Raw genomic sequence first — 19,733 nt, 5'->3', positions numbered from 1 at the left:
GCCACGGCTTTGGGCAAATCCCGCTCTGTTCCAGCCGCAGCTGCTCCACAGGGCTGGAACAGACCCCGCTCCAGGGGCCAAGGTGCCCTGCAGGGACCCCCTGTGTCCCCCAAAACCCCCCGAGTCCCTGCCCTGTCCTGCTTCCCACTGCAGCTTGGAGAAAAGCCCCGTTCCACAGGGGCCGGCTCCCAGGGAGCTGCTCCGGGGCCTCTCCCGGCCACGGGCGCTGGGTGGGCAGCAAGAGCCCCCGGGGCAGCCTGACTGTCCTTAATTAACGAAGTTTAAATTAATTCTGTAGATGGGTTCAGGGCTGATGCCGCTTTCCGGGCTGGGCTGAGCTCTGTGGCTGTCCCAGGCCTGGCTGAGGGCACAGGGAACAGGGCCCCTTGTCAGATCCATTGCCCTGCACAGCCCTGGCAGGGTTTGGGGTGTCCCTGCCCTGGGGAAGGGCACACTGTGGGGGTGATGCCCGATGCGGGCGGGCTCGGTGCTGTCAGCTCCATCCGGCTGTGGAGGGGAGATCGGGGCCGATGGAGGGGCCCTGTGTCCTGCTGTCCTCCCCGCTCGCCTCATTTCCGCTGGTGGGGACTGCCTGCACCCCGAAATAGCCACCCCGAGCTGCCCATCCCGGAACAGCCACCCCGAGACTGGCACCCTCCGGGCGATAGGCTCAGGCTGCTGTGGCCGTGTCCCCCACCCTGTCACCTTGTCCCCCACCCTCTCACCGTGTCCCCCACCCTGTCACTGTGTCCCTCACCGTGTCACCCAACCTGTCACCGTGTCTCCCGGTGGTGGCACTGCCACCTCCCGTTCCCCGCCCTGCTCCAGCCACATCCGTCTCCCCCGCACCTCTCCGGCTCCCCGCAGGAGCGGATGCGCGTCCGGGGGGGCCCTTCCTGTGCTCCCCATTCCTGCCGGGCCCGGCCCCAGCTGCGTCCCCCGAGATAAGCCCGGGACACCCCGGGACAGCGGCTGTGGCCCCATTTTGGGGTGACGATGGCGCTGCTGCGGGTGCTGCTGCTCCTCGGGGGGCTGCGCCTGCCCCCCACGCTGGGGCTTCTCCAGGAGCCCCCCACAATCTACGAGGGACCCCCCGGCAGCTACTTCGGTTTCGCCCTGGATTTCCACACGAGCGAGGGAAGGTAGGGAGGCACCGGGGGCCGGGGTCGGGCACGGCTCATCCCCGCCCACCCTGACACCCGCTCTGCCCCCAGGCCCAGCGTGGCGGTGGGAGCCCCCCGTGCCAACACCTCCCAGCCCGGCGTGGCTCAGCCCGGCGCCGTGTTCCTCTGCTCCTGGCCCCCCGGCCGGACCCCCTGCCACCCCCTGCCCATGGACACTGCGGGTGCGTGGGCTCCGCGGGGCGGGGGGCGGGCACGGGGGGTGCCAGCCCCGCACATTGCCCCTGTCCCGCTCCCCCAGGGGACGAGAGCGAGAGCCAGGGCACCCTGGAGCTGCGCACCTACAAATCGCACCAGTGGCTGGGAGCGTCCGTCACCAGCTGGCGCGGCAACCTGGTGGTGGGTGCATCGGGGGGGACGTGGGCACCTTGGGTGGGCACGGGGTGGGCATTCAGCCCGTGCCATCGCCGTGCCCAGGTCTGTGCCCCGCTGCAGCACTGGAACGCTTTGGAGGGGCAGCACGAAGCGTTCCGCACCCCCACGGGCACCTGCTTCGTGCGGAGCCCGGAGCGCTCCGTGTGGTACTCGCCGTGCCGCGACCGCACCATGGCCAGCACCTACCGCCAGACGGGCTACGGTGAGCGGGGAACGGGCAACGAACGGGAACGGGGGGATCCTGCCCGGGATCCCAGCCCCGAGTCCACCTGACCCTGCCCTGTGCCCGCAGCGCACGACAGGCGCTACTGCGAGATCGGCTTCAGCGCCGCTGCCACCCCGGTGAGAGGGGATTGGGGGGCTTGGGCACCTTGGGGGGATTCCCCCGGGATGCCCAGGGGGGGCTTGACAGAGATGCAGAGGGTGCGGCCAGGATGGTACCCGGGTGTCAGGGCAGGGGATGCTGGGGTGGGGATGTGCAGTGGGAATTCCGGGAGGAGAGGCCCTAGGAATGAGGGGGTGCCAGGATGGGGATGCTGGGCTGGAATGTGCCAGGATGGGAAATACCAGGGTGGAGGATATTTGGCTGAGGATGTTTTGGGGGAAATACCGGGGTGGGGGATATTTGGCTGAGGATGCTCTGGGGGGGATGCTGAGCCAGCTCCTCCCGCAGGATGGGACGCTGGTGCTGGGTGCCCCCGGCGGGTATTACTTCTCAGGTGAGTCCTGCCACCCGGCTGGTGCTCCCGGGATGGGCACGGCGGGGAGAGGGTACCCTGGATGCGGTGCCCCGCAAGTGCCACCCGCAATGGCGCTGCCAGCCTGGGGCGGGTGGCAGCGGGTGCCCCGCCAGGGCTGGTGCTCCCTGCCCCGCTGTGCCCAGGCCTCGTGTACTCGGTGGAGCTGGACAAGATCCTCCGGCGCTTCCTCGGCAAGTCCCTGCTGTGGCTGGGGAGCCCCGGGCGCCCCACGGAGCCGGTGTTCGGGGACTACGAGGACGGGTACCGGGGTGAGCAGCGGGCACGGGCACCCTGCCCCACTGCCAGTTCCTGCTGGGGTACCAAGTCACCAGTGCCCATCTCCCTGCAGGATACTCGGTGGCTGTGGGCGAGTTTGATGGCAACCCCAAAACCAAAGGTAGGGCTGAGGGGTGCAGGGAACGGGGCTGGATGGGCCTGGGGCACCCCAGAGTGACCTTGCTCCCCTTCCCGAGGGGGCTGGACAGGCTGTGCCAGGGGTCCGTCCTGCCATCTCTGTGCCCATCCCAGTGCCAGAGGTATCCCTGTGCCCACCCCAATGCCAGGGGTATCCCCGTGCCCCCCTCAATGTGCCAGTGGGGCACTCAGGGCTCTCATCCCTCACAGAGTACGTGGTGGGGGTCCCCAACAAGGGCAACACGAGGGGTGAGGTGAGTGCTGCGGAGTGCCCGGCGCCGAGGGGACACCAGGGGACACCGCCATGTGTCACCCCGGGCTGGGCCTGGCGCTGACACTGCCCTGGGCAGGTGGAGATCTTCACTGCGGGGGGCACCCTGCGCCGGCTGCGGGGCATCGCCAGCGAGCAGGTACCCCTCAGTACCCCTGTCCTGACACCCCCGGTGCCCCACAGCACCCCAGCCCCGTCCCACAGCACCCCCCGGTGCCACCTTCACCCTTCCCAGGTGGCTTCGTACTTCGGGCACACGGTGGCAGTGGCCGATGTCGATGGGGACGGGTGAGAGCAGGGACAGTCCCCCCTCCTCCCTGGCACCCAGGGGTGCTGCCCCGTGCCTGGCACAGCTCTGGGTGCCCCCGGCCCCCAAACCCGCGGAGCCTGACCGTGCCCCCGCTCCGGGCACAGGAGGGACGATCTGCTGGTGGGTGCCCCCCTGTTCATGGCCCGGCGCTCGGACGGGCAGCGCAGCGAGCTCGGCCGCCTCTACCTCTACCGGGGGCAGCAGCGCCTGGCCGGGCCCCCCCAGACCCTGACGGGCACCCACCCCTACGGCCGCTTCGGCGCCGCCATCGCCAGCCTGGGCGACCTGGACAGGGACGGATTCGGCGGTAACAGCGGGCAGGGCGGGCAGGGGCTGTGCCACCCTCAGTGCCGCGCCTGGGGGAAACTGAGGCAGGAGAGCGCGGGGGGCGGGGGGAGTTCAAGTCCCTTCTGTCCCCAGACGTGGCCGTGGGCGCCCCGCAGGGCGGTGACAGTGGCAGCGGGCAGGTGTTCATCTTCCGCGGGCACAGCGAGGGGCTGGCACCGGTGCCCACGCAGCGCCTCGAGAGCCCCTTCCCCGGCGCCGCCGCCTTCGGCTTCGCCCTGCGCGGTGCAACCGACCTGGACGGCAACGGCTACGCGGGTACAGCCCTGGCAGGACACCGCCCTGGCACCGCCCTGGCACCGCCCTGGCACCGACCCTCTGCTTGTCCCCGCAGATCTGCTCGTGGGGGCTTACGGGGCAGCCAAGGTGGCCGTGTACCTGTGAGTGCCCGTCCCTGCGTGGCCCGGGGCTCCCTCTCGGGTCCCCTGGCACCTCAGCAATGTCCCCGTGCCGCAGGGGACTGCCCGTGGTGGTGGCCCGGACCCAGCTGAGCGTCCCCGACGGGCTGAACCCTGAGATCCTGGACTGCTCCCTGCCCAACTCCAGCGTCCCCGTCAGCTGGTGAGAGGACACTGCCATGGGGACACTATGGGGACACCACCGTGGGCACAGGACAGGTCTCTGAGCGCTGTTGGTGGTGTCCCCCCGCAGCTTCCACGTGGAGTTCTGTGTCAGCGTGACGGGCCAGGACATCCCTCGGAGCATCCGTGAGTGCCAGTGTCACTGGGGTGTCACTGGGGTGTCACTGGGGTGTCACCGGGGTGTCACCGCGGGTGTCACCAGTGGCACCTCCCGTGTCCCACCAGAGCTGGAGGCTGAGCTGCAGCTGGACCGGCTGAAGCCGCGGCCATCGCGGCGGGTGCTGCTGCTGCGGGGACACCAATCGTCCTGGCAGGAGGCGCTGCTGGTGGCACCGGGGGCACCCCCCGTGTGCAGGAACCTCACGGCCTACCTGCGGGTACGGGCACGGGGACAGGCGGCAGAGGGAGGGGACAGTCATGGAGGGGACGGGCATGGGGATGTGGCATCGCCACGGGATGGGGACAGCGTTGGGGACAGGGTTGGGGACAGGTTGGGGATAACAGTGTGTCCCTGTCCCAGGATGGGGACAGTGATGGGTGGGGGCTGTGGGGTGGGCACGGGATGCCATCCGGAGTGCTGTGCCCATGGTGTCCCCAGGACAAGGCTGAGTTCAAGGACAAGCTGAGCCCCGTGGCGCTGAGCGTGGCCCTGACGCTGCCCAGAGAGGCCCCGGGGTTGGTGCTCTACGGGGACACCCTGGTGCAGGCACAGGTAGGGGGGACGTGGCTGTGGGGGGACATCACCGTGGTGACACGGGGGGGGCTCAGCCCCACCAGGGCACGTGTGGGTACCCCCGGCCTGGCTGAGCTCAGCTCTGGGGTCCCCAGCTTGTGCCAGTGTCCCCAACCCCCCCCGGGATTGCCCCGTCCCCCTCCCACTGTCCCTTGTTCCCTCTGGAATGTGCCCCTCAGTGTCCCTGCCACTCCCTGGTGTGCCCGTGCTGTTCTGCCCTCTGTGCTCACCCTGCAGTCCCCAACCCCTCCCCTGGGTGTCCCCTCGGTACCCAGCACTGTCCCCATTCCCAACCCCGCGATGTCCCCTCTGTCCCTCTGCCACCTCCAGTCCCTCCCCAGGATGTCCCCCTGCTGTCCCTGCTCCCTCCTTGGCGTGTCTCAGGGCATGTCCCCAATCATCCCCCTGGATGTCCCCTCTGCTGTCCCCATTCTTCCCTCTCGGAGATGTCACCTCCCTCCCCTCCATCCTTGGATTGTCCCCTCTCTGCTCTGCACTGTCCCAAACCTCCGGTCTGGCCCCTCCACCAGCCCAGTCCCTCCCTGGGATGTCCCCAATGACTCCTTCTCCTCCATTTCACCTCGAATGGGGGGGTCCCCCTGTCCCCTCCCTGTCCCCTCCCTGTCCCCTCGCTGTCCCCTGCCAGACCCACATCATCCTGGAGGACTGTGGCGATGACAACCTCTGCGTGCCCGACCTGCACCTGGCCGCCCACACGTGAGCACGGGGATGGGACTGAGGGCGTGCCCGGTGTCCCCGCGGCGTGCTGAGCCTGTCCCCTTGTCCCCGTGTCCCCCAGCCCCAGCCAGCGCCTGCTGATCGGCGCCGAGGCCGTGCTGTCCCTGCGGGCCAGCGCCACCAACGCGGGCGAAGGCGCCTTCGAGGCGGAGCTGCGGGTGCAGCTGCCCCCGGGCACGCACTACCAGGCTGCCCGCAGCACCATCCCGGTGGGTGGGACAGGGACAGCCTGGGGGTGACCAGGGGTGTCACAGGGGTGTCACAGGGGTGACCAGGGCGGCGGGGGCACGTCCTGTCCTTGCTGGCATCACCTGCCTCTTTGGGGGTGCCCGGTGGGGATGGGTGCTGGGAGATGCCCAGGGTGGGGGACCCAAACCGTGTCCTTGGTGCTGTCACCTTCCTTGGTGCCCAGTGGGGATGGGTGTCAGGGGGTGCCCAGCTGGTAGAGGGGACATCACAGAGAAGAGATTTGGGACAGTGCAGAGAGGGGACATTCCAGGGATGGAGGAGGGGAAGGAGGTGACATCTCCTGGAGGGAAGAATGGGGACAGCAGAGGAGACATCCAGGGGGACGACTGGGGACATGTCTTGAGAGGGAGCAGGGACAGCAGGGGGACATCCTGGGGAGGGACTGGAGGTGGCAGAGGGACAGAGGGGACATTCCCAGGGTTGGGAATGGGGACAGTGCTGGGTACAGAGGGAACACCCAAATCAGGGGGCTCACACTGTCTCCTTCATCCTCCATGGGGCTGCCTGGTGGGGGTGGCTGCCCAGGGATTGGGGGTTCCTGCCTTGCCCTTGGTGGCTGTCACCCTTCACAGGGTCCCCACTGGTGATGGCTGTTCAGGGGTGTCTGGGGCTCAAGCCCTGCCCTCAGCTCATGCAGGTCCCCAGTGTGGCTGGTTCCTGGTGGGGTCCCTGATGTGTCCCCACCCCACAGGGGCAGGAGAAGCTGAGCTGCAACCCCAAGAAGGAGAACGGGACCCACGTGGTGCTCTGCGAGCTGGGCAATCCCATGAAAGCCGGAGCCCGGGTAAGGGGACAGGGGGGTCCCTGCTGTGCCTGTCACCCACCAGGGCTGGTCACCCACCTGCCCCTGTCCTCTGCTGTCCCCAGATCACCGTGGACATGGAGCTGAGCGTGTCCGGGCTGGAGGACATGGGGGACGCCATCACCTTCCACCTGCAGCTGCGCAGGTGACACCGTGCTGCCCCCCCGTCCCCCACCCACTGCTGGCACCTCGGGCTCGGTGTCCCCAAACTCTGTCCGTGTCTCATCCCGCTGTGTCCCCACAGCAAGAACAGCCCCAGCCCCAGCCACGGCTCGGTGACAGTGACAGTGCCCGTGGAGGCAGAGGCGGAGATGGAGCTGCGAGGGTGAGGGTCAGGGGGACACGGGGACAACGGGGGCACCAAGGGCGACACTGACCCCCCTCTCCCACCAGCAACTCCCTGCCAGCCACCATGGTGGTGCCCACGGGCTGGCACGGGGTGCGGGGCAGCCGGCGCCTCGAGGACCACGGCATCAGGCTGGAGCACGTCTACGAGGTGATTTCGGGGGATGTCCCCTCTGTCCCCTCCCCGGTGCCATCTCCTGTGCCTGGCATCACCCACCGTCCTCCCGCAGCTCCACAACAAAGGTCCCGGCACCGTCAGCGGGGTCACCCTGCGCCTGGCCGTGCCCCATCGGCTGGGGGAGCACGTCCTGCTCTACCTGCTGGGGCTGGGCACCGAGGGGGGCACCAACTGCACCCAGCACCCTGCCCTCAACCCCGCACAGGTACGGGCTGCGGCACCCTGCCCGCGGGGGCGCTGGGACATGGCAGGGACGTGGTGTCACCTCTGTGTCCCCTTCCAGCTGGAGATCTCCGCTCCGACGGCCGCAGCGCCCGGGAACGGCAGCCGGCACCGGGAGCGCCGGGAGGCGGAGCCGGCCTCGGGAGCGGGGCTGGGGGACCTGGGGCTGGGGGACCTCGTCCGTGTGGTGAGCGGGGACCCTGGGGACCTGCCGGCGGTGATGGAGACAGGGCTGGGGCTGCCAGGGTGGGGCACATCCCTTGGGTGACCCTGGGGCCCTGCCGGGCTGGGGTGCCAGGGTGGGAATGGATCCTTTGGGTGATCCTGGGGACCTGCGGGTGTGATGGAGGCCGAGCTGGGGCTGCCAGGGTGGGACCACATCCCTTGGGTGACCCTGGGGACATGCAGCCCACGGCTGGGAGTGTCCCCTAGGATGGGGGCCCCCCGACACCCACCATGTTGGACGCCACCCTCAGGACTGTGACAATGCCACCTGCGTGGACATCACCTGCCACGTGGCCAGCCTGGGCAAGGACCAGCGGGCACTGGTCAGCGTCCACGCCCTGCTCTGGATGGACACCCTGCAGCAGGTACTGTCCCCTCCTGGGGACAGAGGGGACGGGGTGGCATCAGGGCATCCCCGCAATGTCCCCTCCTGCACGGTGGTGTCCAGAGAGCACCCTGGGGATACCATATGTGGGGTCATGGGTGTCCTGTGAGCTGGCAGCACCCCTGATGCCAGGTTCCCATGTGTCCCCATGTGTCCCCATGTGTCCCCATGCGTCCCCCTGCTGTCCCTAGCGGGAGCACCTCCGGGAATTCCGCATCCAGTCCCAGGCGTGGTTCAGCACCTCGGCCATGCCCTACCGCGTCCAGCCCCGGCTCCTGCCCAGCGGCCAGGCTGAGGTAGGGCTGCCGTGGCCGTGGGGACACGGGACGGGCCGCGGTGGCAGCGCTGTCACCTCCCTGTCCCTCTGCAGACCGAGACGTGCGTGGTGCGCGCCAGCCCCGGCGGCGAGGGGGCTGTGCCGGTGGGCTGGGTGGTGCTGGGGGGCCTGGCCGGGCTCCTGCTCCTCACCCTCCTCATCCTCCTCATGTGGAAGGTCAGTGGGGGCAGGGGGACACCGGGGACACCGGTGACATTCAGAGGGACCATGAAACACGGGACACAGTGCTGGGCTGGGGGCTGTGGGACAGGACAGGGGACAGCAGGTGGGTGACACTGTGGGGTCCCCAGAGTCAGGGGGTCCCCGCGGTGGTGCCACAGGGATCTCCGGGGGGCTGAGCCTGTGGGATCCCTGCTGCGGGGTCCCCTAGGGCCCGATGTCACTGTGTCCCCTTGCAGATGGGTTTCTTCAAGAGGACGCGGCCGCCAGCCGAGGGGGACACGGAGGAGCCGGGCCAGGCACAGGAACCGGGCAGTGCCCAGGAGCCGGGCCAGGCACAGGAGCCGGGCCAGGCACAGGAGTAGCGGGGTCCCCCCGTGCCCCCCTCACCCCGCTCTCCTTCCCCAGCCCCTCCGTGCCCGTGGGACCCCGGCCCCGCTCTGCTCCTCCCGGACAATAAATCCCGGCCCTGCCCTCGGCTGTGGTTGTGTCCCCCCGGAGCTGCACCGGGGGCAGGGAGGATTTTGGGGACCCCCGTGTGTCCTTGTGGGGTGTCCCGGGAGGGCAGTGGGGAGGTTGGTGTCGGGGTCAGTCCCGGGGGCAGCTGCACTGCTGGGGGATCGGTACCGGGGCCGGTGCTGGTACCGCGGGTGGGTCACGGTACCGGGGTGGCACCGGGGGATCGGGGCAGGGCCAAGGGCCAGTCCCGAGGTGCCGCTGTGGTACCGGGGCTCGACGCTGAGGCTCAGGGAAGTACCGTGAGCGGGTCCTGGGATGCCGGTGCCGGTACACGGCAGTCCCGGGATGACGGTGCCGGTACCACGTCCCCGTCCCGGGGCTCGGAGTGGAGCCGGGAATGGGTCCCGGGAGGCCTGCGCGGTACCGGGGGCAGTGCAATGCTGCCCGTGCCAGTACCGGAGAGAGCCCGGCAGTGCCGAGTCCCGGTCCTGGTCTCGGAGCCGTACCGGGGATGGGTACAGCGGGTCGGGATCGGTACCGGGGTTGGTGCCGGGGCTCGAGCAGGGTCAGAGGTGGATCCGGGGGTCGGTGCCGATGTCGGGGGTGGCTCCTGAGATGCCGCTGCGGACACCGGGGTCAGTCCCGGGATGCCGGTGCCGGTACCGGGCCCGGGTCTGGGTCCCGGAGAGCGCTGCCGGTGTCGGTTGCGGCACCGGGTCCGGGTCCCGGCTCTCGGGCACTGCAGGGGGCGGTGCCGGAGCTCTGGGGCGGTGCCAGGGGCCGGTCCGGGGGTCTCGGGGCGGTGCCGGGGGTGGTCCCGGTGCCGGGGCGGTGCCGCTCCGGGGGTGGGCGCTGGGCGGCCGTGCCCGGCGGCTCCGGCAGGTGGAGCCCGGTCCCCGCGGCGGGCGGGCGGTGGGGCCGGGCGGGCCGGGCATGGCGGGGTAACGGCGCGGAGCCACCATGCGGCCCCGCCGCCTCCTGCCGCCGCTGCCGCCGCTGCCGGTGCTGCTGCTGCTGGCGGCCGCGGGCGGGCGGCGGGCGCGGGGCGCGGCGGAGCCGGGAGCGCACGGTGAGAGCGGCCTTTGTGTGCGGGGCGGGGGGCGCCGCCGGCGACACCCCCGCGTTCTGCCCGCGCCCGCATCCCCCCGGCATCCCTCGGCCCCCACCCCCTGCCCCGCACCGCCCCAGCCCCACCGGCGCCCCCGGGCCCGCCCGAGCCCCGCGCCCGCATCCCCCCGGCATCCTTTGAATCCTGTGGCCCCCCCGCGCACCGCCCCCCGATCGATCGATCCCGGCACCGGCCCCCCCATCCCCGCATCACCCCCGCCCCGGCATCCCCCGGCGTCCCTTGGCTTCCGAACCCGCTCCCGACGCCCCCCGCACCCCAAAGCCCGGCCCCGCCCGGCTCCGACACCCCCATCCCTGCCCGCCCACCCCCCGTCCATCCCCGGCTCTGTCTGTCCGGCCGCACCCCCGTCTGTCTGTCCGTCTGTCTCCGGTCCCCGGGCCGTTCTGGCCACCGGCGGGAGGGCGGTGATGGGTGGGGGGCCTGGCAGTGCCAGGGGGTCGCGATGGTGGGTGGGCGTCACAAACCAGGGAGGGGGTGAAGGAAGTTGGGTGGGGATCGCGGGCAGAGCTTTGGGGTGCGGGAGGGTGGATGGGGGCGCTGAGCAGAGCTTGGGGGTGTCTGGTGGTGGGTGTAGGTCCCGGGTCAGGGGTGCAGGGGGTCCTGAGCAGCGGCCGGGGGTGCGGGATGGGGGTGGGGGTGCATCCGGCAGGCAGGGTGGGCCGCGGGGTCCCCTGTGACCCCCATGCACCCCAAACCCTCCTGTGCCAGGGTGAGGCGTGCCCGGGGCTCACAGGGGGGGTCCCTGACCCGTCTGTCTGTGCTGGCTCAGCTCCCGCTGGCGTCACCCCTGCCCATCCCTGTCCCCGCGGGGTGACAGACACGGCAGCGCTCCTCAGTGCCACCCCAGGGCCTGGCACCCCCGCCCTGCTCACGGGACACTGGGGTCACACTGGGGGGCACTGGGGAGCCAGCGAGGGGCCGGTGCGCTTTGGGGTGGCCTCACCGCCTCTGGGGACCCTTTGGTGGCGGCGGGGGCACAGAGAGTGGGGACGGGGCCATGCCTGTGCCTGTGTCCCCGCGCTGGGGGTGGCACCGTGGCCCCCTCCGATGCCAGCTGTCCCCCGGCAGCTGCGGGGACATTCCTGCCCGCGGGTGCCGGCTGTCCCCGCCATGCAGGGGACACCCCCAGCCCCTCCATTCCCGAACCCGCCCCTGTGCATCCCCGGAGCAGCTGCTGCCAATCTCCCCCCACTCCTCGTCCATTGCCACATCTGGGCCGCATCTGGGCCGGGGCGGGTCGGGGGGGTGCCCGGTGGAGCGGGGGGCTCCGGGGCTGCGGGGGGCGCGGCGGCAGCCCCGGGGCGCGGGATGAAGGGATGGATGAAGGAGGTCGTTGCCTGGGTGACGGCGCCGGAGCCGGGACCGCTGCCAAGGGCTGCGGATCATGCGCGGGATGGCGCCGGCTCGGGGGGGCCGGGGGCGCGCGGGGGTTTGGGGTCCCCCCGCCCTCCAGCCGGGCCCTGCAGCGGGGAATGGCCGGGGGATCCCTCCCCCTGCTGCTGTGGGGCCGGCTGGGTTCCAGACCCCCTGGCCTTGGGATGGGAGTGAGCAGCACCTGGGGGTGGCCTTTGGTTGGGGGGGGGGGGTGAGGGTGGCGTGAGTGGGTGCACCCAGCCGGGTGGCACGGCATCAGGGGGGCACAGGGTGGCACAACAGTGATGCTCACACCCCCTTGGGATGGTGCCTGCTGCCTACTGGGGAGCACCTGTGACCTGCCAGGGTGGTGCCTGTGACCCCCGTGGGTGATGACTGTGACCTGCTGGGCACGCTGGGCACTGGGATGGGTCCCACCACCTGGCCACCACCACCAGGATGGTGCCCATGGCTCTCTGAGATGGCACCTGTGAACTGTTAGGGTGGGTCCCACCATCCTGCCTGGATGGTGACTGTAATCCAGTGGGACAGGTCCCACCACCTGCTGGAGTGGTGACCATCACCCACCAGGATGGTGGCTGTGATGGTGGCCATGAGCCCCCTGGGATGGTGCCCATGACACCCCTGGGATGGTGACCATGACCAGGGTGTGTTCCACCACCTGCTGCAATAGTGGACACACCCCCTGTGCTGTTGGCCACGATCTTCTGTGATGGGGATGGTGGCCATGACCCAGCAGGACAGGTCCCACCACCTGTTGGTGTGGTGCCCATCATCCATCAGGATGGTGGCCATGACCCCCTGGTTTGGTGACTGTGACCCCCTGGGATGGTGGCTGTGCCTGCTGGGATGGTGGCCATGATTCCCTGGGATGGTGCCCATTACCCCTGGGATGGTGGCTGTGCCCCATGGGATGGTGTCTATGACCCCTGGTTTGTGTCCCACCCTGCTGGGATGGTGGCCATGAGTCCCTGGGATGGTGCCCATGAACCTCTGGAATGGTGGCTGTGAACCACTGGGATGGTGGCCATGACCCTCTTGGGATGGTGGCCATGCAGGACAGGATGGTGTCTGTGACTCTCAGTTTGTGTCCCACCCTGCTGGGATGGTGGCTGTGACTCCTTGGAATGGTGCCCATGACCCCCTGGGATGGTACCTGTGACCCTCTGGGATGGTGCCCATGAACCACTGGGATGGTGGCTGTGACTCCCGGGGACAGGGTCTGTGACCCCCGGTTTGTGTCCCACCCTGCTGGGATGGTGCCCATGACCTCCTGGGATGGTGCCCATGACTCCCTGGTTTGGTGGCTCTGATCCCATGGGATGGTGGCTGTGACCCTCTGGGATTGTGGCCATAAACCACTGGGATGATGGCTGTGACTCCCTGGTGCCATGATTCCCAGGGATGGTGGCTGTGACCCCCTGGGATGGTGGCTGTGACCCCTGGTTTGTGTCCCACCCTGCTGGGATGGTGTCTATGACCCCCTGAGATAGTGGCCATGACTCCCTGTGATGGTGCCCATTACTCCCTGGGATGGTGGCCATGCAGGACAGCGTCTGTGACCCCCCAGTTTGTGTCCCACCCTGCTGGGACGATGGCTGTGCCCTCTGGGATGGTGACTGTCCTCCCCCCCACCCCGTCCCCCATGCCCACGCCGTGTCCCTGTGCCGTGTCCCCAGAGGTGCTGCTGCGGGTGCAGGTGTTGGAGAGCGGCTCGCTGGCCCCGCTGCCGCAGGCGGCCCTGGACGTGTTCGGCGGCCGCTCGGCGCTGGCCGCGGGCAGCACGGACCAGGCGGGCTCGGCAGTGCTGCCCGTGCCCTACCGCCTGGGCTCCTGGCTGCTCGTCACCGCCGCCCGCCGCGGCTATGTCACCGCCTCTGTGCCCTGGCGTGTCACCAAACTGCCACGTGAGTCACCGAGCCCCGAGCCCTCCTGGGCTGGGGGTCCCCTGTCCCTTACTGGGGTGTCTGAGTCTGTCTGGGGGGCACAATCCCTTACTGGGGTGTCTGAGTCTGTCTGGGGGTCCCCTGTCCCTTACTGGGGTGTCTGAGTCTGTCTGGGGGACACAATCCCTTACTGGGGTGTCTGAGTCTGTCTGGGGGTCCTCAATCCCTTACTGGGGTGTCTGAGTCTGTCTGGGGGACACAATCCCTTACTGGGGTGTCTGAGTCTGTCTGGGGGTCCTCAATCCCTTACTGGGGTGTCTGCGTCTGTCTGGGGAACACAATCCCTTCTTGAGCCATGATGGGGGATCCCCAATCCCTTCCTAAAGGGATTTGAACGATAATGGGGGATCCCAAATCCCTTCCCAAGGGGGTTTGAGCCATGATGGGGGATCCCCAATCCCTTCCAAAACCATGATGGGGGATCCTCAATCCCTTCCTAAGCCATGATGTGGGATCCCCAATCCCTTCCTAACGGGGTTTGAGCCATGATGGGGGATCCCCAATCCCTTCCTAAGCCATGATGGGGGATCCCCAATCCCTTTCTGAGGGGATTTGAGCCATGATGGGGGATCCCCAATCCTTTCCTAAACCATGATGGGGGATCCCCAATCCCTTCCTGAGGGTTCTGGGTCTCATTTGGGGTCCTAAATTCCCAACTGGGGGGCTCTGAGCCCTGGAGTGGTGTCCTTAGTCCCTTGCTGGGACCTCAGACCCTTCCTTACAGGGGACCCCTAATGGGTTTCAGTGTAGGGATCCCTTATAGAAGGGTGTTTGGGAGGGGTCTGGCCCCTTTGGGAGGGGACAACCATGTCCTGGTGGCCCCCAAGTATTTTGGGGTCCAGGTGTGGGTATTTTTGGGCTCCAGGTGTAGGTATTTTTGGGCTCCAGGTGTGGGTACTTTGGGGTCCAGATGTGGGTGTTTTGGGTTCCATATGTGGGTATTTTGGGGGTCCATATGTGGGTATTTTGGGCTCCAGGTGTAGGTATTTTGGGGTCCATATGTGGGTATTTTTGGGTTCCAGGTGTAGGTATTTTGGGGTCCATATGTGGGTATTTTGGGCTCCAGGTGTGGGTATTTTGGGGATCCAGGTGTATGTATTTTGGAGGTCCAGCTGTGGGTTTTTGGGGGGTCCAGCTGTGAGTGTTTTTGGGCTCCAGGTGTGGGTATTTTGGGGGTCCAGATGTGCGTTTTTGGGGCTCCAAACGTGGGTTTTTGGGGGTCCGGGTGTGGGTATTTTGGGGGGCCAGGTGTGGCTATTCTGAGGTCCAGGTGTGGGTATTTTGGGGGTCCAGATGTGTGTTTTTGGGGGTCCAGGTGTATTTTTGGGGTCCAGATGTGGGTATTTTGGGGGTCTGGGTGTGGGTATTTTAGGGTCCATGTCTGGGTATTTTGGGGTCCCCCCCACTCCCTCTTCCCCTTGCAGTCTACGCCTCCATCAGCCTCTACCTGCTCCCGGAGCGCCCGGCCACGCTCATCCTCTACGAGGACCTGGTCCAGATCCTCCTGGGATCCCCAGGTGAGACAGGGGGGTGTCCCTGGGTGCCACCACCGGCCGAACCACGGGGACGGCGGCGGTGACACCTCCATCCCCCGGGTGCTGCCACCCTCCGTGTCCCCGCAGGTGGCCGTGGGCAGCCGTGGGCGCAGTTCCCCCGGCGGGCAGCCCGCCTGCCCCGCAGCTCCACCTACAGCCAGCTGGCCGCGTCCCTGACGGCCGCCTCCGGCCCCGGCCCGGCCCGCGCCTTCCCCGCCTTCCTCGGGGCCGAGCAGGACGGCAGCGGTACGGGGGACAGCGGGATTTGGGGTGGGGGGCGCCCCGCGTGTGCCACCCCTTAGGGATGTCGCTGTCCCCCAGGCAATGGCACGTGGCTGGAGCTGGCGCCGGTGGCGGCTGTCAGCGTCCATCTGTTCACCGGCAACGGGACCGAGGTGCCGCTGGCCGGCCCCGTCCATCTGTCCGTCCCTCTGGGCCCCGACGCCGCGGCCGTGGTGGCCACCAGTGTGCCAGCCTGGAGGTTTGACCCCAAGAGCGGTGAGTGGTGGCTGGGGGTGGCAGGGAGGGACACAGGGGACACAGGTGGAGGTGGCAGAGGGGATGAAGATCCTGCTGGGGGGGACAAAGGGGACACAGCTCCTGCTGGGGGGGACAGAGGGGACACAGCTCCTGCTGTGGGTGACAGAAGGGACACAGCTCCTGTTATGGGGTAGCAGAGGGGACACAGCTCCTGCTGGAGGTGGCAGAGGGGACACAGCTCTGGCTGGGGGATGGCAGAGGGGACACAGCTCCTGTTGGAGGTGGCAGAGGGGGACACTGTTCCAGCTAGGGGTGGCAGAGGGGGACACAGCTCCTGTTGAAGGTGGCAGAAGGGACACAGCTCCTGCTGGGGGTGACAGAAGGTGACACAGCTCCTGTTGGGGGTGGCAAAGGGGACACAGCTCCTGTTGGGGGGACAGAGGGGACACAGCTCCTGTGGAGGTGGCAGAAGGGACACAGCTCCTGCTGGGGGTGACAGAGGGGACACAGCTCCTGTTATGGGGTAGCAGAGGGGACACAGCTCCTGTTGGAGGTGGCAGAGGGGACACAGCTCCGGCTGGGGGGGACAGAGGGGGACACAGCCGTGGCTGGGAGTGGCAGAAGGGACACACCTCATATTGGAGGTGGCACAGGGGGACACAGCTCCTGTTATGGGGTCGGGGGGTGACGAGGTGGGGGATCCCATCCCGGTGTGTCCCCGCAGGGCTGTGGGTCAGGAACGGGACGGGGCTGATCCGCAAGGAGGGCCGGCAGCTGTACTGGACCTTTGTCTCCTCCCAGCTGGGATACTGGGCAGCGGCTCTGCCCTCCCCCAGCACGGGTAAGGTGACACCTGTGAGTGCCCTGTGTCCCCTGGCTCTGGGGACAGGCTGGATGGGGAGGGGGTGGCAGCACCTTGGGGTGCTCCCCTCTGCCCCCCCTGTCCCAGGGCTGCTCTGGTGGGGTGGGGGCTGTCCCATGTCCCTTGTCCCCAGGGCTGGCTGGGCTGGGGGGACACTGCAGCCCCCCGGGGTACCCTCAGGTGGGGCTGCCCCTCTGACCCTGCTGTCCCCAGGGCTGGTGGCGATGGCAGCGGGTGTGACAGACATCACCACCTACCACACCATCTTCCTCCTCACCATCCTGGGTGCCCTGGCCCTGCTCGTCCTCATCCTCCTCTGCCTCCTCATCTACTACTGCAGGTCAGTGTCCTGCCCGTGGCAGGGGGGTGGGAACAGAGCCCGACATTCCATGTGGGAATGGGGGTCAGCACCCACCAGTAACCCCGGGGTGCCCCATAGCTGGGGGGGACCATTTCCTGGCACCCTAAAACTGGTTATAGGGGGGGGGGCGCAGCATCCTCCTGGTACCCCTGGGTGCCCTGTAGCCATTCTGGGGGAGTCACCACCCCTTGGAACGCCCAAATGCCCTATAGTTGGCTATGGGGAGGAGGCACCAGCCTGTGGCACCTCTGGGTGCTCTTTAACTGGATTTGGGAGCCAGACACTGATCTCCAGAAACACTGGGTGTCCTACAGCTGGCTTGGGAGGGGGGACACCACTCCCCAGCACCCTGGGTTTCCTATAACTGGATTTGGGGGTGACACAGGGGTGTCACAGGGGACACAGGGGTGACACCCAGCACCCCTGGGTGCCCTATAATTGGATTTGGGGGTGACACACCACTCCCCAGCACCCCTGGGTGCCCTATAATTGGATTTGGGAGGGTGACACAAGGGTGTCACAGGGGACACAGGGGTGACACCCAGCACCCCTGGGTGCCCTATAATTGGATTTGGGGTTGACACAGCACTCCCCAGCATCCCTGGGTGCCCTATAACTGGATTTGGGGGGGTGACACAAGGTGTCACAGGGAACACAGGGGTGACACCCAGCACCCCTGGCTGCCCTATAACTGGATTTGGGGGGTGACACATCACTCCTCAACACCCCTGGGTGCCCTATAGCCCCCTCCTCTAGCTCCTTCCAGCGGGTGAGGGAGCTGGGGAGCAGGGGCACCCACGACCCGCCGTGTCCCCGCAGGCGGCGCTGCCTGAAGCCGCGGGCTCAGCACCGCAAGCTGCCGCTGCCGGGCCCGCTGGACGCGGCGCGCCGGGACCAGGCCACCTCGGTGTCCCAGCTGGACCTCCTGTGCGGGGGCAGCCACCTGGAGACCGCCTCCTCGGGGGGCGACACCGACCTGCCCACGCCCAGCCTGGCCCCCTCCACCCGCGAGCTGCCCCCGGCCCGGCCGGACTTCTTCCAGCCGCCGGCCCCGGCCCCGCTGCGCGCAGGCCTCAGGCCCCCGGCGGCCACGCTGGGCCCGCGCCGCCGCCCGCCCGCCGCCCATGAGGACTACGGGCGCTCCGGCGAAGCCTTCGGCCTCAGGGCCGCCCGCTCGGTGGACGGGCTGCAGCCGCCCGACGAGCACCCCCGGGGCACGGCCGCCTTCGGCCCGCGGCCGCCCTCGCCCTCGTTCTCCCGTTACGGGCCGCAGCCCGCCGAGCACCCGCTGCCCGAGCCGCCCCCGCGGCCGCCCTCGCTGGCCCCCCCCGGGCCGCTGCTGCTCTGCGGGCCGCTGGAGCGCGGCGGGGGCCCCGAGGATGTTTACCGGGGGGTGATGCCCACCCTGCTCATCCCCGCCCGTTACATGCGCCTGGCGCCCGGCGAGCCCGAGGGTCCCCCCGAAGCCGACGGGGGCCCCGGTTCGACGGCGGCGACGGCCGCGCCCCCGCCCCCCCCCCTCCTCCGGGCAGCCCTTCGAGGAAGGGGAAAACTGGGCCGGGGCTCGTGCCCCGCAACCGGTGAGCGGCTCGGTGGCCATCCCGGTGCTGCTGGACGGGTCGGCGGTGGCCCAGCTCAACGGGGAGCTGCAGGCGCTGGCCGGGCAGCAGCTCCTGGAACTGGCGGGGCCGCCGCCGCCCAGAGCCTGGTTCGTGTCCCTGGACGGGCGCTCCTCGCAGGTTCGGCACTCCTACATCGACCTGCAGGGCAGCGAGAGGGGCCCCGGTCCAGCTCCCCCTCCCCGCCTCCCCCGGGCCGCCGGAGGCGGGGAGGAGGACGGGGGGCCCCGGCCCCCGCTGCCCGCAGCCTCCCCCGAGGACAGCTCGCTCGCCCCCTTGCTGGAAGCGGGCAGCGGGGGGCGGCGGGGCGGCGGCAGCGGCCGCAGCAGCGCCAGCGAAGCCCCCCGAGACTCCCTGACCAGCCCCGAGGAGGAGGCGCTGACCGAGGCGGGCGACGGGGCCGACGAGGGGGGCGACCGCAAGAGCCCCTGGCAGAAGCGGGAGGAGCGGCCTCTGATGGTGTTCAATGTCAAGTGAGTGTGGGGAGGGCGAGCCCCTGGTCCGGGGTGAGGGCAAATCCCAGGGGGAGCTGAGAAGGGGACGCTGCTGCTGTCACCCATCTCAGCCCACCACTGTCCTGCCCGGCCACCATCCCACCATCTCCTCCCACCACTGTCCTTTGTCATCGCTGCCGTCCCACTGCCATCTCATCCCAGCACCATCCCATCCATCATCCTCCCCCATCAGTCCCATCCCACCACAATCCCACACAGCCATCATCTCCTCCCACTGCTGTCATCCCCATCCCACCCTCCCACCAGCCTGTCGTGTCACTGTCCCATCCTATCCTGCCATGCCATCCCACCACCTTCTCCACCATCCTGCCTTGTCACTGTCCTCTCCCACCACAATCCCATCCCACCACCACGGTCCCTTTCTGCCGCGGGAGGGATCAGAGACCACACCCAGGCCACCCATGTCCCCATCTCCTCGGGCCCCCACCCTGTGCCACAAGGCTCTGCCACACGGGATCCTGCTGCCCCTGTTCCCTCCTTGTCCCACCAACACCACCATCCCTGTTCTTTTGGGGGTGGGAACTGCATGCTCCATGTTGCCCCAATCCTGACCCATGTCCCCTTTTGTGTCCCTGCAGGACAGGGGGGGCTGGCACTGCCCCCCGAGCCAGCGGTGCCTCCAAGCTGCCATAGGAGCCAGGGGGCCCCTGTACCCCCACCCTCATCCCCCTTTGGATTTTAACTCGTGTTTCTAAACGTTTTCTACGTGGTGAGGATGAAGAGGGGTCATTGGGGCCAGGCTGGCACAGAGGGGGGCCATGGGGACCCCCCCGGGTGCCAGGCTGGGCAGGGAGCTGCTGCCTGCACCTGCCTGCACGTCCTGCCTGCTCCTTAGAGGCATTAATATATTAAACACACAAAAT

The 19,733-nt window shown here is 68.6% G+C and overlaps 2 protein-coding genes across 2 annotated transcripts; both read left to right on the top strand.

Annotated features, from left to right (window-relative positions):
* Positions 1-996: 996 nt before the first annotated feature.
* On the top strand, positions 997-9,078 carry ITGA2B (integrin subunit alpha 2b). The gene is made up of 30 exons (XM_058820477.1): positions 997-1,142; positions 1,215-1,345; positions 1,423-1,520; positions 1,599-1,758; positions 1,849-1,898; positions 2,230-2,275; positions 2,440-2,565; positions 2,646-2,693; positions 2,921-2,964; positions 3,061-3,120; positions 3,217-3,269; positions 3,396-3,598; positions 3,712-3,894; positions 3,971-4,016; positions 4,093-4,197; positions 4,288-4,343; positions 4,443-4,594; positions 4,816-4,929; positions 5,597-5,667; positions 5,750-5,897; positions 6,629-6,721; positions 6,805-6,884; positions 6,984-7,064; positions 7,133-7,235; positions 7,315-7,467; positions 7,546-7,671; positions 7,961-8,074; positions 8,286-8,390; positions 8,465-8,587; positions 8,830-9,078. The coding sequence occupies exons 1-30, from the start codon at positions 997-999 to the stop codon at positions 8,953-8,955; spliced, it is 3,144 nt and encodes a 1,047-aa protein (XP_058676460.1). The 3' UTR covers positions 8,956-9,078.
* Positions 9,079-12,747: 3,669 nt separating this feature from the next.
* Positions 12,748-19,718, top strand: FAM171A2 (family with sequence similarity 171 member A2). Its single transcript, XM_058820478.1, is given in 9 exon segments — positions 12,748-13,459; positions 14,923-15,015; positions 15,121-15,279; positions 15,355-15,531; positions 16,238-16,354; positions 16,589-16,715; positions 17,556-18,246; positions 18,248-18,828; positions 19,449-19,718. Coding segments are annotated over 9 exon segments (2,409 nt in total). The 5' UTR covers positions 12,748-13,050; the 3' UTR covers positions 19,504-19,718.
* The last annotated feature ends 15 nt before the right edge of the window (positions 19,719-19,733 follow it).

Source organism: Ammospiza caudacuta, chromosome 27, assembly GCF_027887145.1.
Source record: "Ammospiza caudacuta isolate bAmmCau1 chromosome 27, bAmmCau1.pri, whole genome shotgun sequence".
Taxonomy (NCBI): domain Eukaryota; kingdom Metazoa; phylum Chordata; class Aves; order Passeriformes; family Passerellidae; genus Ammospiza; species Ammospiza caudacuta.
The sequence above is the reverse complement of the archived record's forward strand: the minus strand, read 5'-3'. Positions and strand labels throughout refer to the sequence as shown.